The sequence below is a fragment of the Phallusia mammillata genome, chromosome 1, assembly GCF_965637545.1.
Source record: "Phallusia mammillata chromosome 1, kaPhaMamm4.hap1.1, whole genome shotgun sequence".
NCBI classification, from domain to species: domain Eukaryota; kingdom Metazoa; phylum Chordata; class Ascidiacea; order Phlebobranchia; family Ascidiidae; genus Phallusia; species Phallusia mammillata.
Window position 1 is genome coordinate 27,883,255 of NC_137252.1, and position 26,885 is coordinate 27,910,139.

Consider the following 26,885-nt stretch of genomic DNA (forward strand, 5'->3'; position numbering starts at 1 on the left):
CTGTGCTTAACAAATGATTGCTAATAAAATCACTCATAATCTGTACACTTGTTTATTTACATGCACAAGGAACTAATCACACAACAATCATAATGGTTGTAAGTGCAGAAAAATTTAAAATTATCTGCAGGGTTTTCTTGCTTTTTCCTCTTTATTTTAAAGAAACTTCAAATAGACATTCACATTATTGTCAAAGAATGGCAAATCTGAAAACCTATCAAAGTGAGATATAAAATGACATTTGAACAATATTAATGGGCTTGCAAGAATAAAAGTAACTGTGCAAATACCACATAAGTAAATAAACAAGCAAATTTCGCTGTGTCATGGTGGGTTAGAATGAATAAAATGCTGAATAACCACTTGCAAATGGTCTCATGTTACCTTGTTTGTTTGGAATAGTCAAGCTGCCTGGAAAGATAACTTTTTAGTTATTACAAGAGGTACATGTTTTTATTAGGTTTTTGGTTTGAAATACTGTAGTTTTTGCGTAGTACTACAGTGTATGATAAAACTTGTTGCAACATGGCTGGGATGGGAAATGAACGGCACCTTGAAACTGGTATGAAACTTTATCACCTTCTGTTTGTAAAATAAGGAAACATGTAAAACAAAATACATCTTTAATGCATTGTATCACGCATCTGGTAGACACAGATTTCTTTTGTACAGTATTCATAGTTGACATTTGACATTGATTTTTGTGTTGGCAGATGTTTCATGCTTACAGTTAGGAGCAAGGTGTCAGAACTGAAACTACAAATAATTTAAAATTTCTTTATTTGGTACCCTTGTTTTAACACTATCACCCTAATCCCCAAAATCCTGTATGATTTTTTAATAAAAAAGTGTTTTTCAAACCGATGCTTTTGTTAAGACAATAATACAGTACAAAATTTTAAGATTGATCTTTGAAAATGAAACTTTGCAGTTAAAGTTTATTTAACTGCTTTAAAAGTATTTTAGATAGTGTGCATATTAGCTTTTATCATGTAAGATCAAAGTGCTGAAATCAAAATGTTTATTTAGGCTCTATTGAACCTCCACCTCCAGGAAAGGATGTTGTTCGAGTTTATGGAATGAAATTTTGTCCATATGTGCAACGTTTAAAACTTGTCCTGGCTGCCAAGGGAGTCAAGTATGCAATTGTTTCAAAAAGTTCTTTTTAACCATAGCATAGCAGGTGCCAAAAAAACATTTTCCCTATTCATTGCAAAGTTTCTCTAATCATAACACACTTAAAGTGTCTAATGTGGGTCATGCCAAAAACAACCGAAATGACTCCTATATATATATAACCTGTTTGTAACTGAATTGCAGACATGAAACTATCAACATTAATTTGGTAAGAAAACCTGAATGGTACTTTACAAAAAATCCGAAGGGACTTGTCCCAACACTAGAAATCAATGGTATCTACATTTATGAATCTGATATCACTTCTGCTTACATTGATGCGGTTTACCCTGGAAGAAAATTGATGACTGAGGATCCACTGAAAAAAGCCAAAGAGCAGATGTTACTTGGGGATCATGCAAAGGTATGTGAGATTAGTTACAAGGTTTTGTCCGAAATTGACACACATTTCCTTGTAATAACTGTGTATCTGTATTGAGTTTAAATTTATGCCACCAATTGCACCTTCCACTTTTTTGTCTCACTAGTGTATTTTAGGCGAATTTAACTTAACCAAATTCTTTTTTCAGACCATTGCATTCTACAAATACGCTTGTTCGTCTGACCCAGAAGTAAGGAAGCAAGGTTCAGAAACAGCTAAACTTGGATTGGGTGCTCTTGAAAAATTCCTCAAGCAAGCTAAAACAGCATTTGTGTGCGGCGACCAACCCGGTTTTACGGATTACATGATGTGGCCGCACATTGAAAGATTAGGGGTGTTTTTGCCCGACTTGATTCCCACATTTGAACTTGTAAAAAAGTATTTTGATGACATGGGTTTAGATTCTGCTGTTAAAGCATGCAGATTTTCTAATGAGCTGCTCATTGAATTTTTCAACTTTGAAGAAAGTTTTCGAGCAGGTGAAAAACGTCGCTTGTATGATTGTGGGGAGGTGGTTGAATATAGTTTTCCAACTGCAAAGTGATTGTGGTTGGTTATTAGTAATTGCCATCAGTTGTATGTATTTCGTTTTTTATCCAATTTGTCTTTAAAACAAAACCATAGTGGTAATTTTTTTTTTACTGTCGTTACTCGATATTTCAGTGATATCTTTGTTTTTCAAGTGTAAAAGAGACTGAATGGTGGTAAATACATACACTACTCAACGGGGGAGGAATTCACCCCAAGGGTAGAATTTACCCAATTTTTACATGTGGTTTGTCAATAGACACTTCAGCTCTGGGTATATGACCTGAGAAGTTGATAAAAGACTCAAGTTTAAATGATCTTTGTGTGGTTTGGATATTTTATGTGGTATGTTAGGAATGAATGAAAATGTTTTGACTTGTTAAGGAAGAAATTTTTCGAAAAAGTTTAGGAACCGCTGTTTTAGCGCTTTATATCCTTAAAGTATCCTATGCATTGAAATTGCTTCTGCTTACACTTTGAACCCATGTTTAATAGTAGCTCACCATTCAATGGTCGTTGTTACACTAGCTTGATTGATTTTTTCTGGTTGTGCGTTGTTAGGATTTAAATCATGTGTGTCTTTGCGTACTGGATGAACAATACAGAAGGCGCTATTATACAAGGTCAGTTGTGTTATATTTACTCATATGCAAGGGTTCTAGGAAAAGCATTTGTGCTGGTGTAGTAAATAAAGCACTTACAGTTTTAACAAACATGGAGAATAAAGACGATAAATAAACCCAACTTTAAGATAATAAAAAGAGACCAAACAAGCCCTGCGTTAATCAGAAATTTTACAACAAGTTTTTTTGCGTTTGATTTTACAGCATTGAAATGCAATCATTACAAGAAAATTCAATAGTTGTAAGTTAAACATTAACAAGTTAGGCTTGAATCTGTGTAAGCGACTCTGTGTTCTTGAAAAATGGTGACTTACTTGGCATTCGACAATCATTTAAAAAATGTTGTTAGAAAAATTTTACATATAAAATAAGTGTACAAAGTATACATAAAATGTTTATTGAACAACGGTAAAATGTCAAATTTACATTCATTGGTTTGTAAAAAGCAAAAAAAAACGGAATCTAAGTACATGGATGTAAGTTTAGAAAAAACACTTAGTCGTTCAACCTTTGGTTTCCAAGCAACTGACTGGGTGATTCCAGTTTTAAGTTTCAATTACGAGTATTGAATCTAAGTACACTTATAAATGGCTAAATACCACAACCATTGCTTTATGAAGTGCATACAATGTACTGAAGTCTAAAAAAGATGTTGAAAAAAAAACTGTTCAGTTCCAATGATAAAATGGTTTGCCAAAAACGAGGCAATACACAACGCAAAATAATTATCATCAGCAGCTTATGCTTAATTTATACAGCTGACAATTTAACAAAACAACACATTGACAAATAAATAAAAATCTAATGCATTTCTCAAGATGTTGGAACAAAATGTATTTAAATGGTTTATTTATAAGGTCTTCGCAACATTAGCAACTTGAGTCGTCTTTACAGCATTATAAAATGTGAAAAATGCATGAGGCTTCGTCTTATATGCATTAGTACAGTCAAGTAATCTTGCCAAAGTAAGAGCATAGTTAAAAAAATACCTGCTAAAAATGCAACAATTTTCCCTGAAACTTACTTTGGTAGGAACTTTTCTTGCACATAGACTTTATTTATTTTGCAGCTACAATGTAAGATTTGAAATGATTTATTTCTGTGGTGCGATAATTAACTCTACCACTGAACAAATGTTCACAGCATTATTCCACCGCATGAAAAACAATGTAAATTAAGGTGATCATACAACAATGATGCCCTTTAAGAATATTGCAATGGGAAGTCAACAAATAAAAAACAACAACAGATTTTCAATTCATGTTATGCCTTAAAAATTATACTCTACTACATCACCAATATCATAATCAATATTTTTCGTCTTATACCCCTCAGCAAACACTTTGTGCAGCTCATCAGGCAATCTGCATGCCTGCACAGCCTCATCTTTTTCCATTTTAGCAATGTATGCCTGGACATTTTTAAAATTGGTAAGTGCTGGTTTTATAAAAATATGGATTCGCTCCAAATGTGGCCACATCATGTAATCTGTAAACCCAGGCTGTTCACCACACACAAATGGTGTTGACGAATTTGACAAGAACTTATCTAAAACATCAAGACCAGCTGCCATTTTTGTAAAAGCAGCAGCTCGTTTTTCATCATCTTGGGCCAAAATTGCACCATAAAATCCACCAACAGTCTGAAACAAAAAATAAAACCAAATTATTTATCTGTGTATTGCCACCATGTTCTCTCTTTCGGTAGATTTTGTTGAAACAAAATTGTATCTCTGATTTAACTTTTTTCAACTTTTTATAGTGACAAAGGTAAGCTACATAAAAACTAGCACAATAAGTTAAATGTGGAATAGAATCAGTGAAAAATCCTAATAAATTTGAAAGTAAAAATGTTTTTTTAGCATTGAATAATATGTAACCTTTCCATGGTCTCCCATCAACATCAGCTCTTTTGCTCGTTTAAGTGGATCGGCAGTAACAATTTTTCTTCCAGGGTGAACTTCATCAATGTACTCAGAGGTAATGTCTGACTCATAAATTATGTCACCATTTATTTCTATGGCAGGGACGAGGCCTCGTGGATTCTTCTCTAAAAACCACTGTGGTTTCTTGGTAAGGTCAATGTTGACTGTTTCATGTCTATAAAATACAGGTATGACATAAAAACATGCCGAAAAAGGTCATACATAATGTTTACCAAAAACATCTCACATAGATGAAAAAAACAATCAGAAATAGCATGGGCCATGTGTAAGCAAACAGAAGTATATCTGTTGGTTTTACCCATTTTACTTTAGTATGCAAATTATTGTAAAAGACATTGTTTTGTTTGAACGTTTTGTAAAAATTATTATAGATTTTAATAAGGCTCATCTTGACTTGGATTTGTGCATATTACCTCTTGCACTTCAGTGAATGTGTACATATTAAAAACATCATTTCAAGCCAGCCGCGAGTAATGGACAAAAATACAGCCAACTGGAAAAAATATTAAGTTCAGAATAAAAATATAAGATTAGGGATGTAGATCTCCCTATAAGTGCAAGATCATATTCTTACTTAACAGCTTTTGCAGCCAAAACAAGCTTCAATCTCTGTGCAAATGGACAAAATTTCATGCTGTAAACACGAAGAACATCTTGCTTGGGTGGAGGAGGCTCAGTCGATCCTACAAAAGTTTATAGAATTTTAAGAGTAGTGGCATATTGACCAATAATTGGGCATTAATAAAACATACCACAACACAGTACAACAAGTACACACAATAAACCAATGACAGAAAATACATTACCCAAAAAAGTTTAATCTCATGATAAAAAGGCAAAATGCCATTACAGACCAGCAGATTAGATTTCGTTTGGTTAAGAATAACGGTTAGTATGTCGATCAGTTGTCAGATATGATCTTGTTTTTAAATTGTAATTACCTTTACCTATAGCAGGGGTGGGCAAACTACGGGCCGCATGCAGCCCGCCAAATGTTGGGAAATTTTAAAGAGAAAGCTACCGAGCAACGCTGAATAGTGTTATAACCACGTGCGTAGTTTTTGAAAACTACCGGGGATGTTTACGTGCTTTAGCCTGTTGTTTCTGCCACATTATCATGCACATATTCACTTAAAACAATTTCTTCGTTCGATAAAAGTTAAAGCTATTCACGTTTTCAAATATAGCCTACTTTGTACTGTTGACGGCAAAACTTTGGTCACTTTGGATCAAGTTTAGGTCGTTGCAGTACATTGTTGTTTAATGTTGGCGCAAGGAATTTATTAACAAAAAAACGTGGTGTAGCCTATGTTCCAATAAATGCTTGTTTATTTTGAAACAATTATAATTGTAACGTTTCAACCAATGTTTGTGCAAACAAATTGACAACAAACGTATTTCCACATAGCTGAAAATATACTATGTTAATATTTTGGGCTAAATCATGCACCGGTGCACAACCTGCGGCCGTACGGCCACATGCGGCCGCGGAGACGAGTTTGTGCGGCCGTGACCATGTATGTTAAAATACATGTACAGGCTGCCATGAAGTAACTAAAACTATTTTGCCAAATATTTCGGTGTTCAAAATGCCAAAAACAGATTTCGTGAGACAAAAAAATTACCAGCCTAAGAACCACATACGCCAGGCTTTTTATACGCTTATTGTGTGCAAACAATGCGAAAAAACAGGCACAGCAATCGTCACAATACCGATGATGACGTCATAAACAGCTAGTTCCGTTCAGCTAAACTTATGCACCAAGTTAGGAATTATTAATATGAGCATTTTAAACGGCTTTGAATCGTATATACATTATATAAACCTAATTCTTTACACTAGTTATTTGAAAAAAAATTGGTGGCTGTTGGTGAAATACTATGCGGCCCGATAAGATTAGGAACTTTTCAATGCGGCCCTTGCACTGAAAAGTGCCCATCCCTGACCTATAGCCTTATGGGTATGCATTTGTTAAAAATAAAGACTTACCTGCAGCCAAATGTCTTTCATTTCCCATAGCTGCCATTTTGATGACGTCTTAGATTTTTAGTGCAAGACTGTATGATAAAAAAAAGTCGTACAAATCCAAAAAAGTTATTTTAAAAGTTGAGTTGAAACGATACCAACACAAAATTCGGCACTGTTAAATATTGACATTGAACGACGCAAATTCATTGCAAATGTTTCCCGGGCTAACAGCAATGACTCGACAAATTTAAGCTTCGTGATGACAGGCGTTTTTGGTAATAACGTGTGTCATCTTCAGTGCTTTTTCCCGTTTGTTTGTGTACTATTTGGTGTGTCAAACAGACAAGTTTAAATAACATTAACATCCGCTCCAGGAACACTAAAGATTTTCCAACATCAGGTAATAACCGTAAAAAAGGCCTTTAATCATGACATTCTCTCTAGAACAGTGGTTCTCAACTCGTTTCAGGCCATGGACCACCGACACAGTGAAAACAATATCGTAGGTCATTCCATTTTTAAGCAGGATTGAAGTATAGGCCTATGCAATAAGCATTTTGCCTTGAAACATAATTATTCATAACCAATTTACAAGAAGTGATATAAAATTGCTGACAACTAACACGCTGACCGTTTTTCAAAATATAATATGCAATCACCTCCAGTTTATCACCAAGTTTAGTGGACGTCCTGTGGAGCACCCAAATAGTCTTCATGGACCACTAATGGTCCATGGACCACCAGTTAAGAACCACTGCTCTAGAATCAGACGCGTTTGACGGTTGCGGCTAGCGATGCCAGCGGCTGTGCTCCAAAACTCCTTTTAGTATATTTTGTGACAAAATCTAATGTTGATCGTCATTCCACTGTAAAATGTTTCAAAAACAATTGCAACAGCAATATTTAATTTCAGTTCACTTCTGTCTTGCTGTTAAAACACACTTTCATGTTTTACACACACTTCATGTTTCAAAGTTGGAAATATAATAGCAATGAATGATTTCAGTTTTAAAGACACACAATAACGTAAATTAACACAATTTAGAAAACACAAGATTGTAGAAATGCAAAGGAAACAATGATTTGAACAAAAACGCTTTCATGTAAAAAAATGCATGGACATTGTGCCTTCATCACAAATTTTGTTGCACAATCACAATGATGCCAGATGTTTAAATTGCTGTGGTGTCAAGATTGCCATTTACCGTTCTTTTACTGGCTAACTTCTTCCACAAAACACTCGTCAAACAAGAACTTACCATTTTCAGATTTAAAATAAACAGGTGATGATCATTTGAAAAAAAAGATTTATCAGTTAAGAGAATAAACCAAAAAAAGTAAACACAAGCTGTGAATATGCTGCAAATCTTCAGATAATTAGAAATACATGGGGTACATGATTTGAGATTACAAAATAGTTCAATATAAAAGTAGGAATGTAATACATGTACATTGAAGTACCTTTAGTTGAAGAATTCCAGCAATATTGTACAAGTAAGTGCATAGTTAAATAAAGTAACTGATAGCGGGAAATAATTTTTCCTGAAACGTAATTTGATGGAAACTTTTCGAACACATGTACTTTATTCATTTTGCTGCTACAAAAGATTAAAAAAAACAACCTATGGTTGGGGTCAGATAAGTTCAACCTAATTGACCCTACAACCAAATAAATTTGAACAGCATTAATCTCAGCCATTTAAAAAAAATTCCATTGTCAAATAAAGTTATCATCTCCTAGTGATGCCTTTCAAAGAAAGCAGGCAGTCAAATAAAGCAAACAAACATATGCAGGACAATCAAATACTCACTTCATGTACAGCCTTAAAAATTATACTCAACTACATCACCAATATCATAATTGATATTTTTGGTCTTATACCCCTCAGCAAACTCTTTATGCAGCTCATCTGGCAATCTGCATGCCTGCACAGCCTCATCTTTTTCCATTTTAGCAATGTATGCCTGGACATTTTTGAAATTGGCAAGTGCCAGTTTTAAGTAAATATGGATTCGCTCCAAATGTGGCCACATCATGTAATCAGTAAATCCTGGCTGTTCACCACACACAAATGGCATGGGTGAATTTGACAAGAACTTATCCAAAACATCTAGACCAGCTGACATTTTTGTGAAAGCAGCAGCTCGTTTTTCATCATCTTGGGCTAAAATTGCACCATAAAATCCACCAACAATCTAAATCAAAAAATTGAATGATTAAAAAACACAATTATATACCTGCATACAACTACAACATCACTCTACTGTTATTAGTATTCTAAGATTTAAACAGAAGTAAACTTGATGTGATGATAAAGATGAGCTAAATTGAAATCAGCAAATAAAGTTAAAGTGTTGAATAGTCACATTGAAAAAATGCTATTTACAATTTAAAGGTGTAAAGGCTTTGCACCTTTTTTGTGACCAATAACAACCTGTGTACCAAGCCTGTTCGGACAGTAAATGAGAAGTTTATCCGGAGAAAAGGCATTGTGGCATAAAATAAAAACTAACCTTTCCATGGTCCCCCATCAACATAAGCTCTTTTGCTCGTTTAAGTGGATCAGCAGTTACAATTTTTCTTCCAGGGTAGACTTTGTCAATGTACTCAGAGGTAATGTCGGACTCATAAATTATGTCACCATTGATTTCTATGGTAGGGACGAGGCCCCGTGGATTCTTCTCTAAATACCACTGTGGTTTCTTGACAAGATTAATATTGACTGTTTCATGCCTATGAAGGTATAACTTAAATTATATCAGTCATTCAGAAAAAGTGCTAATATACATATTATAATAAAAAAAAATGAGGAAAAGCTTAGGCCCACGGTAAGCAAACTGAAGTATGTCTATTGGTTTTAATCATTTTACTTCAGTATGTAGATTATTCCAAATGCATTGTTTGTTTGCAATGTTTTTGTAAAAATTATCGTAGATTTCAGAGCTCTTTTGGATATGGTTGTGTACATATCTCTTACATTAAAAACACAATTACATGTCTGTCTATGAGTAATAGACAAAACACAACCAGCTACAAGCAGCTAGTAAAATCGTTTGGAATAAAAATATAAGATTTAGGATGTTTAAGCACAACTACTGGATAAAGGATGTTTAGGTTCATATTCAATTTCTTACTTGACAGCTTTTGCAGCCAAAACAAGCTTCAACCTCTGTGCATATGGACAAAATTTCATGCTGTAAACACGAAGAACATCTTGCTTGGGTGGAGGAGGAACAGTCGATTCTACAAGCATTTATAGCAATTTATTATCAAAACTATAAAATATTAGTGACAAAAATGGCGCATAAATACAACATGCTGAAATACAGTACAAACAAAGCACTATTCACCAGAAACTCATTCAGCAGAAATATTTTATGTTACCAAAACCAAACAATGTTGAAGTAACTATTACGTAAGTATAAGTAAGGTACAAAATAAGTATTTAATAAAAAAATACTTGCCTGCTGCCAAATGTCTTTCATTTCCCATAGCTGCCATTTTAATAACTTCTTTAATTTTTACTTGGAACCGAGATGAAACCAACATTCACTAAATTTTGACACAAAAAGGACAAAAACAAGAAACGTCCGGATACGTCCTGTAAAGTTAGCAATTATTGCAAAATATTGTTTTAAATATTGACATTGAAAAGAAGCTGCAACCTTTCACAACATTTTTTTTAAATTGTCCTCGTCATTGTTGCTCCTTGCTTATGTCCAGTCATGACTCGACAAATTGAAGAACGCAATGACCAGCGTTTTTTTTTCCAAAACTGCTGTGTCATCGCCGTTGCTTTTTCCCCTTTTGTTCGTACTTAGTGCGTCAAACAGATCAAATGACGTTGACATACCAGTACGTTATATTCCAACATCAGGTTATAACGGTAAATGACATTCTACCATAGCCATAGACCCATATTGCTATTTTAGTCCCGACATAAAGAATAATGGCCACACACCGCGTATAGGCGGTGTATCTAAAATATACAGGATCGCTTGGATCACTTGGATGGCTTGGTGCACCTTTTTATCACTTGGTGCACCTTTATATTCTTTTGTGTACCTTGATATTACTTGGTGCATCTTAATATATAGCATGGTGCACATTTATATCGCTTGGTTCACCCTTATATCGCATGATGCACCTTTATATCGCTTGATGCACGTTTATTCCACTTGGTGCACCTGTATTTTGGCCGGTTCAACTTTATATCGCTCGGTGCAACTTTGTTTTGCTTGGTGCACCTGTATAATTTACCTAGCGATATAAAGGTACGGCAAGTGGCATAAAGGTGCACCAAGCGATATAAGGGTGAACCAAGTGATATAAATGTGCACCAAGCGATATAAATGTGAACCAAGCGATATAAAGGTGCACCAACCGATATAAAGGTGCACCGAGTGTTATAAAGGTGCGCCAAGCCATCCAAGTGATCCAAGCGATCCTGTATATTTTAGATGCACCCGCGTATAGGCTACTGGTCGAAAAATAAAATGTCAATAAAAATGTTCGTCTGAACTATTGTACCTCAAACTGCTAAAATCAAACCCGTGTTTTGCTTTCTAAGACAAAGGTGGCCTAATGGGTATTGCTTTCTGCCGGTTTCAGATTTCTTTCGTTCTGCACTGACCTTACTGTGCGCTTGGCGGTCATCGGGTTAGCTGTTTATTGAAACACCGTCAGAGACAGGGTGATACATTAGCTGGATCGACCTATCCTCTCAATATGTCCGGTGCATTACTGAAATGTGTATGAAACCTAGGCAAGCTCAAAAAGAAGCCACTTCACTTTGCATTACCAATCACCGCGGATATAACGCCAGTTTGAAGCGGTTTACTTTAATAACCACCGGTCTGCTTTTCCTGGTGCATTAATTCTGATTAAATACATCGTTCAATGTGATTAAAGTGAACTATTATATGTGATGGTACGCCGTGTACCTGCCTTGTGAGCTAATATCGATGAACATGGTGCAATGACATCAATACTGAAATTCATCAACAAAATTTCGTAAGCTTAGTATTTTCTCACTTATTAAGACTATGCTGCATGCTTAATAACAACTAAAACTTCTTTCGAATATCCACATGTTGGGCGTAGTTTAATTAACTTACTTTTCACAAATATATCAAATTGTTTATAGTCGCAGATATATTTTTACAAAATGTATAGCTGTGGATTACTGGAATCTCCAAGTAAACCACGCAAAGAAACCCAGAGTAATACACATTTACATTTTGGTTGGAAAACTATACTCAACAACCTCGCCACAATCATACAAACGATTTAACTTATCCCTCGGGTTGAGATGGAAGAATTTAATGTGAATCTCATTAGAGAATCTACACGCTGTAACAGCAGAATCTAAACCCATGTTATCAAAATACTTCTTTATATACTCAAAATTCGGAATCACATCTGACATAAATACATCTATTCTTTCAATATGTGGCCAAATCATGTAATCTGTAAAGCCAGGTTGGTCGCCGCAAACAAATGGTGTTCCAGCATTTTTGAGAAAAAATTCCAAAGATCTTAATCCAATTTTCATGGTTTCGAGTTCTTGAGCCTTTTGCTTGGGATCAGACGATAAAACAAAACTGTAGTATCCACTTATAGTCTGGAAGTACAGAATTAGGCTGGTTAACGTGGCAGATATCATCTAAATTTTCCAGCTATTTTGGCTTATTTATAACAATAATTTGAGCATGTAACGCAACTAACTTTATCCAATTGTCGTGAAATAGAAACGAACTGGCGACTTAATCTATGGGCAGGGTTGCCATACCGTACTTTTTTCTAAGATTTGTCCTTATTTTGAGGGGCAATGTGTAAGAATTTTTTTTCTTTAATTCCTAAAAATAGTCTTTGTTTTTGACTTTGAGTATTTGTCTTATTTTCAAAAAATGCAAAACTGCGAACTTTTTTCTCTGGCATCCGGTGTTGCGTAACATACCAAAACATGTTTTTTCGCTAAGATTTCGTGAATCGTGACACCATAAAATAAAACATGAAACAAATATGGCTAAGCTTATATCTACATGTCAAAGCTCGTATCAATTTGATCAAAAAGGTTTGTTTAAATTCGTTTAGTATAGGAATTCAATTTTTTGGTTGTCCTTATTTTGGCGCCGATGGCAACCCTGATTATAAGTTTAGACATTTTAGCAACACCGCTTAAGCGCCTTCAGTAAAGACGAAGCGACAGGATTAGAATCCGTAACCTTGCGAGTTTAGTGAGTCGCGTTAAACGTTTGATAATCATGATGAATCGTTATACTAAACATCTGTACAAACCTTTTCATTATCACCAAGCAATATTTGTTCCTTGGCCTTTCTCAACGGATCTTCAGTCATCAATTTTCTTCCGGGATAAACGGCATCAATGTAAGCAGAAGTGATGTCGGATTCGTACATAACTTCACCGTTAATTTCGAGGGCCGGAACCAGGCCTCGTGGATTTATGTTGAAAAACCACTCTGGTTTTCTTCCCAGATGAATATTGATCGTTTCATGTCTGTAAACAACTTGGTTCCATAGGCCAGTGGTTCTCAAATTTTTTGTTTGTTGCGACGCCTCTGGAAAAGTTTTCTGGACTTGCGACGCACCAGCAAATAAAAGTTAATGGGAAAACTTATCAATAAACAGTTAATTTAAATCCTTTAAACAGCACTTAGAGAACAATTTTAGCCTAACTGTTTTTCGCCAAAGTTATAAAACTGCACTCAACACTTTCAGTACACCCGGCAATCACGTGCGGGCTTTTGTTAATTGTTTCAATTATTGCGCACAATTGCATTGTCTTGTCTTCTGCAAGGCCCCAACAGCATCAATACGAATTACAATGAAAGTAATGTTTCAATCTCAACTTACGCACAATATAAACTGATGCACAATAATTTACTGCTACAACTCATGCACAATAATTACTTAAAACTTTTACTAACAATTATAAGTTATAACTACCTCAAGCCATTGCTAGTAAAGTCGCCTTGGTTGCATTGTTATGAAGCAAGACTCCGTGCACATAATCAAGTTTAATGCCCGCGAAGCGTCGCCCCAGACACGCGCCTATCACGCACTTGCTGCTTGCACTGTTTGGTCTCGACGTACAGTAACGGACAGCCGCATTTTTGATCAAAAACTTTTGAGGTAAATTTACGTCAATCCGCACTCTACGCAAAAAGTATTTGGACGTAGGTATACGTCAACCGCACTGAAACCTCATTTTTATGAGATAAACTGAGTTCAGCCACGAAACGGAAATATTCTGCGACGCCCTTGGGAAATTGAAACGACGCACCAGGGCGTCGCGACGCACAGTTTGAGAACCACTGCCATAGGCAATAAGTGACTAATTTTATCGATTTTCGCTTTTTTTAGTTTAGCGTTCTTCGCCTGGGCTCGGGGTAAATTAACCGCAATGTTGCTTCATAGCAACCACACGGCAACATACCAAGGGGTGCGTAACGGTTCATTAAAAATGTGCGTAAATGTAAGTAGATTGCAGCAGTGCATGGATGATATTTTTTGTTCAAGAAAAATATTGCTGCAAGGAATATGATAGATTAGAACGTTTTTACCTGGTGTCTAATGGCAGTGTTTCGCCATAACACGAACTAAATAACTTTTTGAATTACGTCACGTACTTGATTTCCTTGGCAGCCAGGACAAGTTTCAAACGCTGCACAAAGGGACAAAATTTCATTCCATAAACTCGAACAACATCTTTTCCTGCAGGTGGAGGTTTAAGAGAGCCTAAAAGCAACACATAACTTATAGCTTGGGTATGAAACAAGAAGAGTATAGGATACTAGTGGTACTGATCAGTTTTCGAAACCTCAAACATTCAACAACAAAATGTCTGATAGTACCAATAAATGTAATGTAAAGTTTTGATCAAGTGAATTAAATACTTTTCCAAATGTTTTAGTTTTGACAATATAACATTGATAAGTTTGTCGCAAATCTATTTTGTTGTTGTGAGAAATCAATTGTTAAACGTTTCACAATCTAAATCAACGAAGAACATTTTGCGATCGAAGACATGTTTTTTCAACGGGGTTCGAACCCAAGACGCTTCTGGGAACGAATCCCGATCACGTTTTTTAGGTCTTTTATAGGTCAGAGTCAGGCGCGCTGGAACATTCGGCCCTCGAATACTTTGAACAAACTAATTATTAGGTGCTTGAAACAGACAAAGGCGGTTTGCAATGGCAGTAATAATAATAATACGTCTTTGTCTATACCGCAGAATTGAAAAACGCATGTATTTTGTATTGACGACGTATAGCCATGCAGTAACGTCGATACAACGTTTTGTGCGTCAAAACGGTAGCAATCGTTTCCCTTTTGCAGAAATAGACAGAGTGCATAAAAAACAAACAACTGTGTGATGGCTTAACGACAACAATGGTCGTGACAATTTAATTTGGTCGTCCGAAGACTAAAAACAACTTTTGTGGAACGGTAGGCTAAATCAAATTCACATTCAAATATTTCTAATGCGCAACACATTTTTACTAACATGAAGACTACAATCAAAAACCTTAATTTAGGCCTACCAGTTTCCAAATGTCTTTCGTTCCCCATTCCAGCCATATTGAAATAATTTCACAGTAAACTTCCTAGCTAATTCCTATATACCTATAATGCGACAACTTTTTTAAAAACTGCCCTGAATCAAAATCAAACCGATACAATTTAACTGTATCTCAGCGGTGTTTTTAGATACAACTAAACGGAAAAGAGAGGCCTCCGAATTTGTTTGCAGCAAACTGTAAGCCATATGTTTGCCACGTTTGCTGCGGAAACGACCCGCCAAATGACTCGTTAGTGCACGATTGATATGAATTTAACATTGCCCTATACCGCAATCATGCCCAAACTTTACCCAAGGTTTTTGGCATCTGCAGATCCCGTGAACAAACACTACAGCTGATGTAAAAAGCGACAAAATAGTGAAGCAGTAAGACAATAAAACAAGCTACCAGTATTGCATACATTTAAAGAAAAACCTTGCAAGAGTTAACACAGAACTGTATACTATCAGAACGTCAAGTCTGCCGCAGGTGTATGGCAAAAAAGTAAGACGAAGATAGATAAGCAAGTAGCCTAATTAAGTTAACCCTTTACTGCTGAATTCGTTTTGACAAAAATGAATGTTTAGACACGCTCTTGCTCTTTAAAGTTTTATGCAAAATCGATAGAAGATAGGCAAAAACTTTCTCTGGGAAAGTTGTTGGGTATAAAATTTTCTACAATTTAAAGGTAACAATTTTTTGATGACGTCATCACTTACAAAATGACGTCATTTCAATTCTATTTTTTCATAAAATTGCAGTTTGTTCTAGTTTTTCGTTATAATTATTAGTTCCAAGTTGTTTTACCAACAATTCTTTACCTGCGGCCCGCGGGCCACATGCGGCCCTTTATTAAAAGTTGCGCGGCCCAAGACACTTCGACTTCAAATGTACTGGCAAACGAGTCAAATTATTATACATTTTTGAGCACATTATGGCATCCTGTGCTATTTTTCTGCGACTTGACAATATGCTGCGAGAATCAAATGCGAATTTTACTTGTAGTAAGGCATTTTTGGTATACAACGAAGTAAAGTCACCTTGTTTTATATAAAGGTGCGGCCCGCGATCGAATTATCGCAATTGGATTTGTCCCCACAGTGACAAAGGTTGCCCACCCCTGCCCTATACCCCAAACGTTGTGACAAAACGTGTCGGCGTTGCAAGTTGCAACAACAAATTAAGCGCAGTTGCTGTGGTGTCAAGTTTTCCATTTAAACTTTTCTTCACTGGGTAACTTTTACTAAATGCTTGCCAAACCCAACATGTCCTAGGAAGCAATGTATGTTTTTGAGATGAAAACTATCTTCTCAAAATCACACGCGATTTCAATAATTGAGGATTTATTCCAAATGCATTATTTCACAATTAAAACAAGATAACACAAGTTGTGAATAGGCTCTGTATTGCATGGATAAAGCATAATGTTTTCCGGAAAAGATAAAACAGAATGTGGAATAAACGACCAAGGCCTTTGCATACCGTTAATGGGACGCCTACCACAGCTTGGAAGCCACAACAGTTTTACTCACATTTAGTTTGCGGATACATATCTTTTTTTAAAAGATCTGGGTTAATATAGATAAACATAGGGTAACAATGGTTAATTTCAAAAAAACTGATTATGAGCAAAACAGCATTGAGCAAAAATGCATTTACAAAACACTGGCACAGTTGTAAAATGAATACACCAGTAAACAGTACTGCAAGTTTTTAAAGATTTCAAGTTGCAGGTTGAAACAGTAACAGCAAATATAAACACTTGGAAAACATGTATGGTACTTGATATAGAAAAAGTAGTACACCAGAAACTACAGGTAAACAGAAACACATCTGGTATTTAAGATTGCAAAAACAGTTTAACAGAAAAGGTAGTATTGCAATACATAGGTGCATGGCAGTGCAAAAGTCTTAAAATCTGTGTATTTTAGTTGCTGCAAATAAATGTTTGACTGAAAAATCTTATGGCACATCATTACTGTGTGCGAATGCACTTAAAGTTCTTTAATCGAAATTGTATTCTTCAACAATGCCAATATCATAGCAAGTATTTTTTGCCCTAAGAGATGCTCTGAACTCTTCGTGTAACTCATTAGGCAATCTACATGCTTGTACGGCTTTATCCTTGCGCATATTATCAAAATACTTTTTCACATTTGGATATTCAGAAAAGGTGTAGCCTACATACATAGATAAGCGCTCTAAATGAGGCCATATCATATAATCTGTAAACCCTGGTTCCTCTCCACCGACAAAGGTTGTTTTTTCTTCAGACAAAAATTTGTCCAACTTTTCTAGACCAGTGTTCAGTGTTTTGTATCCTTCCGCCTGCTTTTCTTTATTGTCAGGAGAGGTAATAACTGCATAAAATCCAGCAACTGTCTGGAAAAAAGATTAATTAAAGTAAAAGCATTGTTAGTGGACTTGTTACTTAATAGCAATCAAGCAATAAAAAACTACTGAAACAGATAAGGGCAAAAACATAAACATTATCCTAATTCATGCAAAATTTAAAGTTTTAGCTTTGCAAACAAACGAAATCAATATGTTTGTACTTTTGGAGAAGTTTAAACAAGCACTGTTTTACAAATGTTTGCCGAGCATTTTCTAAAGAAAACATACTTTGTTATACAAACCTTTCCATTATCACCAAATAGAATTAGCTCTTTAGCTTTTTTCATTGGATCTTGGGTTGTCAACTTTCTTCCAGAATAAACAGCATCAACATATGATGCAGTTATGTCTGATTCATAGATTATCTCTCCATTGATTTCTATCGTAGGTACAAGACCTCGGGGATTTTTTTCCAAATACCATTCAGGTTTTTTTTGAAAGATCAATATTGACCGTTTCATGCCTAAAAGTTTAAAAATGAACATGTTGTGTTTACAGTCAATGATCAGGTGTCTGTGTGAAAATTGTGTTTGCCAAACTGACTGCATAGATCATTTACATTAAAACCCCAAAAATGTTTCACTTGCTTTTACATTTAAAAACAAAATAATTTTGTTAATTTAAACATTGTTTATACTGCGCCAAATATTTGTACAATTTGTACAATTTTTCCCATCGTTTTTCACAACAAATGGCTGCAGTTGGGATTTATGTTCCTTACACAATCAAAACAAATTATGCAATTAACCAGATTAGACAAAAAAGGTTCCACAGTTGGAGTAAACAAAACACAAAACATGAAAAAAGTTAAACTTCAACATAAATTTTAATTTGATTAGTATTTCACCATATTGGATTGGAAGAAATTATTAAATCAAATCGGCAAAGACATTTTTGCTTTTATTTAACAACATTTGAAATGATAAATTTGCAAGTTATGATAAAAAAAAGTTTGTTTACTTGACACCCTTTGCAGCAAGAACCAGCTTTAATCTTTGTGCAAATGGACAAAATTTCATGCTGTAAACTCGAAGAACATCTTGTTTTGGTGAAGGTGGAGCTTTTGATCCTTACAGATAAAAAAGATTCTTTATTAATTTGACCTCTTTTACTGCTATGCAACTGTATATTGCATTTACATGTAAAGTTATTGTATAAGAAATAAAAATTAAGATAGACAGTTCATGCAATAATTCTGAGGATGTTATGAAGCTGCCTAATGAAAGTATACTATAGGGAAGCAGGAAGTCAGAAACCTAAAAGCCTGATCAACAAAAAGAGGTGTAGATTATTACAAAGCGCATCAAAAATCACAAGTATACTGTACAACCAGCTAGTGAAAGTTAGAAAATAAGTGAAAGTAATACCGTACCTGTGGCAAAGTGCCTTCCATAACCCATTCCCGTCATTTTTGCTCTTTAGTATTATTACTACCTGTCCTTAAATTCTGTTCTTAGAACAAGAAATATATAGACGACAATTAAAACTTAAAAAAATCACGCGATGTACGTCTGCGTGCCTACAGATTCACTTAACTTTAGGTCGGTATCGATTTTTGTGACAAATTTCCCGCCTTAAATGCTTTTCAGACAAAATTTGTTGAGTCATTGTTATTACGCTAGAAATTTCCCTACTCGTACTCGCGAACGCATTTAAGTAGCATATGATTCAGCAGGTTTTCTGAATGACAATGCATGTTTAGTGATCACGATATGTCTACTGCGGTGCTTTGAGAAAAGCCTCGGTACACTTGAACACTGCAAGTAATGCTAGGTTTCCTATTTTTCCTACCATTGTAGATCTTCCTGATCATGGCTTAAGATCATGTCAAGTTATGTGTTGGCTCAAGGCGCACATTCATCAGCCCCAGGCTGTTCAACACAACTTCAAAGGATGTTGAAAAAGCAAATGCGCGCAAGCGGACAGTGTACATTCAGTGCAGTCTTCAGTAAAATCAAACCCGTTTTTTTCGAAATGCAAAAACTAATTTGTAAATTTTCATAATAAACATACTGAACAAATGTCCAAAACTCTTCGAGCACGAAATAACCTCAAAAATCTACATTTTAGCAGAATCAACTATGAACGACAAATTTGTTGAAGAATCAACTATGTAGGATATTTACGCGGGCTACAATCTACAAAACCAATGTTTTTCGCAATCACGTATGCTCAGTTAGCCAGCTGGTTAGTTAGTTGCATAAATACTGTAGCCTAGGCTAGTGATCGTGACAAGGAAGGAGACTTACGTAACATTTTCTAAGCCGAGCAAAACGGAAACATAAAAAACGTGAACCATCAGTTAATATTAGTTTACTGTATAGTCTATAACAAAACTTTTTCGATGACTTTGTTGATTAAAATCACTAAACTTGACCTGGATGGTATACCACTCAATTGCTCCATAAATAAATGTAAAGTTTTATGCAATAATCCGAAACTTCAAAAGCCCAAGGCTGCCTAAAGAATGAAATAAAACTCTCTTTACCACGAAATGCTTGGTTTTCAAATACAACTGTTGCTGATAGTCAGTAGCGGTCACGTAACAAACGCTCTACAAGTAAGTTACTAGTTTTTTCGTATTTGCATTTGCTTTACGAATATTGCTCATGACTTAGTCCAGGTATTTAACTATAGTTACAGTGGTTCTATAGTTTGTTAGGAAATCTATTTTTCCTTTTACGTTTGAAACATTATCCAGCCTAATCTCAATCGCCTTGACTGAATATCCTGCCTTTTTGACATTGTTTATTGCAGACCGCGCTGTTGTAATTGATATGTATTCTAAATATTTAAAAACACGGCTTTAATGAGATTTGCCAAAAATGGTAAATTTTTAACACTAAGTTTGGAGCAAACTGCTTTAATAGGGGTGAAAATATCACAGTTATGTTCTTCCTCAATGCTACTGACGGAAAAAAACGGCATATACCAAATAAGATGAAACGCTTATGTTGTCACGTGAACCTTTAAAAGGGTTTGAATGTATTTATCAAATACTCGAGTGACTCGTCTTGATTTTAAATATTTTCTCGAATTACGTGAAAACTTTTTATACGCCAAAAAATGTAAGTTATATTTAAAATAGTGCAAAATAATTTGTCAGTAATTTATTAGGTTAGAGTTAGCATGTATGTTTAAATAATGACAACGCTTATAATACACACGAAGACCACTTTTGGGGAACAAATTTTAGGAGCAACGATAGCCGCTAGGTGGACACATTTCATCAAAAACAATACTTTGGTTGCACAATTTGAAACCTTTGAGACGTTTACATAAAATCATCACTAATGTTGGGCAGCTGTCGGTCTGCACACATGTGGCACAACAACCCACAACAAAATTTCATTAGTATAAAGTTTCTCAAACAGAACCTTGTAAACATCATGAACACGTAAACCTTATAGAAAAGAGAAAGTATTCATTCAGCTGCTCTTGCTCCACCAAGCGAGAATAAAACAAAATCAACGAGCAAAAAAGCTGCCACTAGAAACCGCGTTGTTTTGCAAAAAAAATATTTTAAGCAAATATTAAATACAATGGGCAGGAACGTGGCCGAATGGTCCGCCGCACCTGACCCATACACAGACATAAAAAACTGATTGGGATTCGTCCCTGGGAGTGTCCTGGGTTCAAAACTCGTGAAAAAATATATTAAATACAATAATTGGAATAGAATTAGTACAATTATCGCTTTAACACTCTTTAAAAATATATTACACATAAATATCCATTCACATAACCGATTTTATTTTATCTTTCCTTTGACGGCATCAAGTGAAATAGTATGACATCACATAAGCGTATGACACGTTGTGGCCCACAAATAGCCTGTGATGTAGCCACATGGTCCTCTGCAAGTGCGAAAAAATAGTAATAGTATAACGTTTCTCGTCAAGATGGCCGAGTCGCAACTTGTATTTTCCTGAACGAGGAACTTTGAGTGGCATATTGCTTCAACACAGGAAACCCGATGGATTGTTTTAAAAATAAATAATCAAAATCGTTTCTTCTTAGGTGCAATACACGATAAACAAGTTGTACCACGGTTTGCCTAAAAGCAACTAGTCGCAGCTATAGCTGTTCTACAAACAAAGCTAACTTGTTGGCCATGATGTTGGGTATTGGGTGTTTCCGGTTATGCCAATATATGTGAATAGTGTTTCTCGTCAGTAAAGAAGTGTTTATTCGAACGTCATGAAAAAAGGCAAAATAAGCAAATACGTCAAAATCGACGAAAGCAAAAGACAAAAAAGCAAACTGTCCGCTTCACTGCGCACATGAATGCAAACATAAAAGAGAGAATACAAAAAGCAAGACCGCTAACAAAACAAAGATTTTTGAGTTTTAGAAAATAACGCCATAAACTTTTAACATGTTGATGTTGATGAAGTCACTGCGATTTTCGCTCATTACAGTGAAGTTCAGAAAATAGAGCAAAAAGCATTCAACGTGAAACGAAATCAAGAGTAATTTTGTGATCCAAGTACTTTTCGATGTCGGATTAAAGTTTAATTTGCGTCACAATAAACTCTTTAACATATAAAAACGAAGGTAAACAATATACTTTTTACATTAAAGTCTTTACAACTTGCGGTCTTAAAAAAAAAGATTTTTGATTTTTAAAATTCAGAAAAAAGTTCAGCTCAGAAAAAAGCGACCCGTGTTCGCGACTATTTTATGACACAACAATGGCTTTTAGGAATTCGTAAAAGTCGATGACGCCATCTCCGTTCAAATCTGCCTCTTCCATCATGGCGTCTAGTTCTTCCTCATCCGGCTCACGTGACCATTTCGTCATCATTTCACGCAAGTCGTCACGTGTGATAAAACCACAATCAGTTTTGTCAAAAAGCTAAAAAAGTAAAAGCAAAAACTAAGAACAGTGTTTGAAAACGTATTTTTGTCTGATTTAGTTGTTTGAACAAAGGTTTACTGCAATTAAAAAAAATATGTCTTTACGGTAAAAACTTAGTTACGCAGGTACCACACAATTCTGTTACTTTAGAGTTTTTTTAGGTTGTACGAACAATAACGCAAAAAAACACACACATTAGTCTTCGTGTAGTGTAACAAATTTATAGGAAGCACAAATCGTTTTTCTAAAACACTCAAATTTTGCAGTATACAGTGTTTAGGATTCAATTAAAATAAAAGAACTCGTACCTGATAAGCATTTTTAATCTCCTGGCTGGAAATATCCTCGGGAAAAACTTTTTGCACAAACAATGCAAAGGATTCTGCCGTCAACATTCCTTCGTTATTTTTTCCCGTCAAATCCTCGACCTCATCATCACTGACGTACATTCCAAAGCTCCGGAGCAATACCTTCAGCTCATCCTTTGCGATTTCGCCGGTTTCTCCCTGATCAAAGAGCCCGAAAATTGTTTCGAGCTCCCTTTTGTTGATTCGGATGTTTACGTTGCTCGCATCCGGTCGAACTTCGAGCTCCTCTATCTCCTCCTGCTGTTTTTGCATCTTCTTCTTGTTTCCGATCAGCGAGTCGAGAAGTTTCGAAGCGAACTCTCGCATAGATGATCCTGGGCTTTTGGCTAGGCACGGCATTTTTTAACAGAGCTGAAACTTTTTTAACCGAATTTAGAAAAACTGCTGATACAAAGTTTTGCGTTAAAACATTTGGTAACGGAAAGATAAAAAATTGACAAAATTTCCTTGGTCAGCAAACGCATGCTTCGCCAGCTTTTTGGCAGGTGATGGGCATGTATCCTTTTTTAAATCTGCAGTAGGTGTCAAAGTGAGTGGCGCGGCACTAATGCACCGCGAGAGATTTTCAAGTGTCCGACGAAACACGAGACGAGTATGGGTAAAAAAATCATGTTGTAAAATTAGGTTCTTTAAAATGTTTTTGTAGAAAAAATTGTCCCAACCTAAAAGTTGAAGAACCACTGTTCTAACGAATAAAAATAAAAAAAAAACTTCGTTTTCAGTTAATATTAAAAACATTTTCGAAATTTTCCGCGTTGTTTGTTGCATGAATTTGGGGAAACATTGCAAGTTTGCAAAATATGTTCAGTGGTCAACAAACTTGCACCCGAAACCGTTTCAACTGGCGAGCTCCTAAACGACAACAATCTGTTTCAAAAATGGCAATGTTGACATTTTTCATTAGCCCGTTAGACATCTGCAGATATATCAAGCGATTTGATTTATCAACCGATTCGGTTTAAAAGTACTATTTTACCTGGGCCCATTTTTGTCTGAGCCAGAAATAACTGACACTTTTGCCCCATCACGTATGATAAAAGTATAGGCCTTACCCAATAAGGACTCAAATGACATTTACGCCATGTGGACACGCACAAAAGTGCCACCTCGCGGTAATATCCAGTCGACTTCCGCCTCTGGTTGAACACCCTTTCACAAACAGTGGAATCGCAAAATTAGTGATATTTTATCTTGTTACTAAAAGTATTTAACTATTGTACAAAATCATTGGCCTTAGCAGTATCTTATAAAGCTGGTCTTGGCAAGTTTTCAGACCACATAGCTGTTTTAACGCGCGATTGGTCACACAGTGTTATATTTTAACCACAAGTTCGCATGTTGGATGTTTTGTGGTCGATTTAGGTCGTTTAACAAGTTGTCAATGACAACTCAACGTTGCAACATAATAGTGACGCGTTTAGTTTTGTGTTCGTGATTTTTGATGACGTTTGCATGATTTGATGACGTGCAAGTGTTGGTACCGCGGCACATATTTTACAGAAAACTCGCATACATGGCAGATTTCAAAAAGAGTGCTTTTGCAAGGTTTCTTTTTTCCAATGAGGCGGTGGTTTCTAAGGGTTTAGATTTTGATCGCAAGTGGATTGCCTAAAAGGCTTGTTCACCCGATTGGAATGCGTCAAGGGCTTGGAGTTTTTTGGAGCAGTTTCGGTCACTCGGCTTAGTGCCGAAATTTCCAAACTTTCGGGCTTACTCATTTCAAAAACATTCAGGTTCAGTCTAGGTTTTAGGATTGTACTTTATTGTTCAGACCAACTCAAACCCCAATTTCGGGCCCGTTTACAACCTATTGCCTTAATGCACGGGTCGCCAAACTTTAATCTAGAAGAGTTATTGATTTAGAGAATCATTAAACATGTAGTACTGTTGCAACCGCATAATCAAAAATGGTCTCCTGATAAAAAAGGGCATGCTCAGCAACACAACTAATTTTTTATGTTGTTTTCTTTGTTGTTTGAGGCGACACAGGCGTATTAAACAACTCCCCTGCCTGGCGCCTCTCGTCTTGCTGAATAACGTATTTTATACATTTGAAACCTTTTAGTTCAAAATCGCTTAATCTTATACGCGCCAAGTGTTTTAAGTCGTACCATTAATACAATGCTTTTGGGCAAGTAAATGTAAACCGGTACCACATTTACTGCGGTTGCGCAGGTATAACGTCAGTTCAATGTTTTGACACAAACATCTCCAGTGCAAATTACTAGGGCGTAAAAAATGTCGACTATAGATGCTGCCTCAAACTGCTTGCTAAAATCACTTAACAGTATATGGTAAAAACACGTAGGGAAACGTAAGAATGTTGGATCCAGAACGGCATTTTGTGTTTCAAGAAAACAGCTGCTTCAACCAATGCATGCTTGGCTGTGAAACCGTTTTCCAGTTTGCGCAATACACATTACACACGCCTACGTTTTGGTAAAGACTTTAACCTTGCGTCAACAAAAATTGACGTGCCTTTTTAGTTACTAAAAGATCTGCGTAATTTAAGACTTCTCTTTGACCAGTTGACACATTTCAAAACATAATAATATAACAGTTATCACATTTAAAAATTAAAACAGGTTTAATGGCATAGACTTTAAAATATACACAATACATTTATCTCTCTGCGGGGACACCCTGAGCTAATTTTGTTTTAAAATAAGCCTCATAACATTTCGGCCCCCGAATGGTTTTCAAAAATTTTTGGTCTTAAAATACGATGCGTACTTTAAATTTAAACAATCGTGATAAATGTTAAACACAAAAGCAGTTACGCAACTCATACTGTCGCTGTTAATTGTACGTAGCTAATTGCTTTGCGTGTCTGCTTGAATTTAGGGTTTTTACAGCATTGGTTTCGTTGTTTCACAACTTAACATTTAAAGTTAATTTGCGTTTTCTCACGGCTGTCATTTTTTCGTTGTGTACGTCGTTCTTAGAAGTAAAGCGAGCGTGCGCACAAAATCAAACTTGGGTTCGATTTAATTCACTTTTAAGAATAGCCCATTTCGGGGGAAAACTTTGTATTCGATATTATTCGATCTAATTCTGGGCAGTTGTAATTCGCAAATGTTAATGGAACGGTGAAATTAAACGTAAATAGTATTTCGCAATTTTAACCCGCCGAAAAAAAGAAGTATGTGAACATTGATTCAAACTTCAAAAACGCGGCTCTCTGGGCCGTTGCGGCTCCCGACCACTTATTTTGCGGCTCCCACTAAACCTCAGAAAACCACCAAAGATTGCTGTTTTAGCTTTTAAGGTAATAATCTTTAGTGATTAAGATTTTTTTTGCGGCTCCCTACACTTAAAAAAATACCATTTGACCCCGACAATAAAAAAGTTTGAAAACCACTTGTTTAAAACCATGTTCAACTTACATTTGACTTTTTTGGGGTATGTTGTATGGTGGTTAACTTGTGTCTACAAAATACACGCGGCCTAGCCAAGCAATACCAAAAGTATTTAACTATTGTAAAAATAACACAGCACAGCGAATCCCTAAATCAATTAAAGTGACTTAGTATGTTATCATCGTAATTATTCACGTTTAATGAAAAACCAACGCAGTCCAACAAAACCAAAGACAAATAACGATTTGACATGACGTCAACACCACAAAACCAAACTAGGACGTCATCCAACTAACCTGTGACGTCACAAATCCAAACACTCAAACTGTGACGTCAGTGGATGAGGTCAGAAAGACGAAACCTCAAAACCGTTACAATAAATATGTTTCGTCATCGTCACATAAAGTAGTTTTTGAAAAAAAATCTCACCTATGACCAGCGATCCGACCACCCGAGTTTAAAAGGACTAGAATTAAAACCCGGCAATATATACAACCCCGTTTGTTTGCTGTTGACAAGAGCAACGACGCCATTTAATCACTGTCGGGTCTTTGCAAGTCATTTTGTTGAATACACATTACAGGGCTTATGTGCCTTTGTATTTCACTTTTCTTAGCCCCTAAAGTCAACAAACCTGTCGCAACAGTTCAAAAGTCCGTCGTAATAAATCGCACGTCATATAATTCTGCCTCCC

The 26,885-nt window shown here is 35.8% G+C and overlaps 4 protein-coding genes and 2 pseudogenes across 6 annotated transcripts; 1 reads left to right on the forward strand and 5 right to left on the reverse strand.

Annotated features, from left to right (window-relative positions):
- Positions 1 to 387: 387 nt before the first annotated feature.
- Positions 388 to 2,708, forward strand: LOC145208968 (glutathione S-transferase omega-1-like). The gene is made up of 4 exons (XM_080079215.1): positions 388 to 562; positions 1,030 to 1,138; positions 1,321 to 1,540; positions 1,707 to 2,708. The coding sequence occupies exons 1-4, from the start codon at positions 526 to 528 to the stop codon at positions 2,100 to 2,102; spliced, it is 762 nt and encodes a 253-aa protein (XP_079935341.1). The 5' UTR covers positions 388 to 525; the 3' UTR covers positions 2,103 to 2,708.
- A 375-nt stretch (positions 2,709 to 3,083) lies between these two features.
- Positions 3,084 to 7,356, reverse strand: LOC145208965 (glutathione S-transferase omega-1-like; annotated as a pseudogene). The gene is made up of 5 exons (XR_013854974.1): positions 7,283 to 7,356; positions 6,645 to 6,712; positions 5,229 to 5,337; positions 4,589 to 4,808; positions 3,084 to 4,351 (listed from the first exon to the last, which is right to left on the reverse strand). The product of XR_013854974.1 is annotated as a glutathione S-transferase omega-1-like (transcript).
- Positions 7,357 to 7,605: 249 nt separating this feature from the next.
- LOC145208966 (pyrimidodiazepine synthase-like) lies at positions 7,606 to 10,280 on the reverse strand. The gene is made up of 4 exons (XM_080079211.1): positions 10,089 to 10,280; positions 9,759 to 9,867; positions 9,138 to 9,357; positions 7,606 to 8,819 (listed from the first exon to the last, which is right to left on the reverse strand). Exons 1-4 carry the CDS (start codon positions 10,171 to 10,173, stop codon positions 8,448 to 8,450), a joined length of 786 nt encoding a protein of 261 aa, XP_079935337.1. The 5' UTR covers positions 10,174 to 10,280; the 3' UTR covers positions 7,606 to 8,447.
- LOC145208969 (glutathione S-transferase omega-1-like) lies at positions 10,171 to 15,263 on the reverse strand. Its single transcript, XM_080079216.1, has 5 exons — positions 15,192 to 15,263; positions 14,277 to 14,385; positions 12,925 to 13,144; positions 10,290 to 12,247; positions 10,171 to 10,225 (listed from the first exon to the last, which is right to left on the reverse strand). The coding sequence occupies exons 1-4, from the start codon at positions 15,226 to 15,228 to the stop codon at positions 11,858 to 11,860; spliced, it is 756 nt and encodes a 251-aa protein (XP_079935342.1). The 5' UTR covers positions 15,229 to 15,263; the 3' UTR covers positions 10,171 to 10,225; positions 10,290 to 11,857.
- Positions 15,264 to 16,535: 1,272 nt separating this feature from the next.
- LOC145208970 (glutathione S-transferase omega-1-like) lies at positions 16,536 to 19,337 on the reverse strand (annotated as a pseudogene). Its single transcript, XR_013854975.1, has 4 exons — positions 18,976 to 19,337; positions 18,564 to 18,672; positions 17,846 to 18,066; positions 16,536 to 17,591 (listed from the first exon to the last, which is right to left on the reverse strand). The product of XR_013854975.1 is annotated as a glutathione S-transferase omega-1-like (transcript).
- Positions 19,338 to 21,326: 1,989 nt separating this feature from the next.
- Positions 21,327 to 23,228, reverse strand: LOC145234459 (neo-calmodulin-like). The gene is made up of 2 exons (XM_080099192.1): positions 22,773 to 23,228; positions 21,327 to 22,461 (listed from the first exon to the last, which is right to left on the reverse strand). The coding sequence occupies exons 1-2, from the start codon at positions 23,169 to 23,171 to the stop codon at positions 22,285 to 22,287; spliced, it is 576 nt and encodes a 191-aa protein (XP_079955318.1). The 5' UTR covers positions 23,172 to 23,228; the 3' UTR covers positions 21,327 to 22,284.
- Positions 23,229 to 26,885: the final 3,657 nt, after the last annotated feature.

Excerpts from the sequence above, each read along its gene's own strand:
- LOC145208968 (XM_080079215.1), top strand. The coding sequence starts at position 526 with ATGGCTGGGATGGGAAATGAACGGCACCTTGAAACTG. Across the intron at positions 563-1,029 it reads TGAACGGCACCTTGAAACTG|GCTCTATTGAACCTCCACCT; the intron begins GTATGAAACTTT and ends ATGTTTATTTAG. Across the intron at positions 1,139-1,320 it reads CTGGCTGCCAAGGGAGTCAA|ACATGAAACTATCAACATTA; the intron begins GTATGCAATTGT and ends ACTGAATTGCAG.
- LOC145208966 (XM_080079211.1), bottom strand. The coding sequence starts at position 10,173 with ATGTTGGTTTCATCTCGGTTCCAAGTAAAAATTAAAGAAGTTATTAAA. Across the intron at positions 9,868-10,088 it reads TGAAAGACATTTGGCAGCAG|AATCGACTGTTCCTCCTCCA; the intron begins GCAAGTATTTTT and ends AAATGCTTGTAG. Across the intron at positions 8,820-9,137 it reads TGATGGGGGACCATGGAAAG|ATTGTTGGTGGATTTTATGG; the intron begins GTTAGTTTTTAT and ends TTTTTGATTTAG.
- LOC145208969 (XM_080079216.1), bottom strand. The coding sequence starts at position 15,228 with ATGGCTGGAATGGGGAACGAAAGACATTTGGAAACTG. Across the intron at positions 13,145-14,276 it reads CTGGCTGCCAAGGAAATCAA|ACATGAAACGATCAATATTC; the intron begins GTACGTGACGTA and ends AGTTGTTTACAG. Across the intron at positions 12,248-12,924 it reads TGCTTGGTGATAATGAAAAG|ACTATAAGTGGATACTACAG; the intron begins GTTTGTACAGAT and ends CTGTACTTCCAG.
- LOC145234459 (XM_080099192.1), bottom strand. The coding sequence starts at position 23,171 with ATGCCGTGCCTAGCCAAAAGCCCAGGATCATCTATGCGAGAGTTCGCT. Across the intron at positions 22,462-22,772 it reads AGATTAAAAATGCTTATCAG|CTTTTTGACAAAACTGATTG; the intron begins GTACGAGTTCTT and ends TTACTTTTTTAG.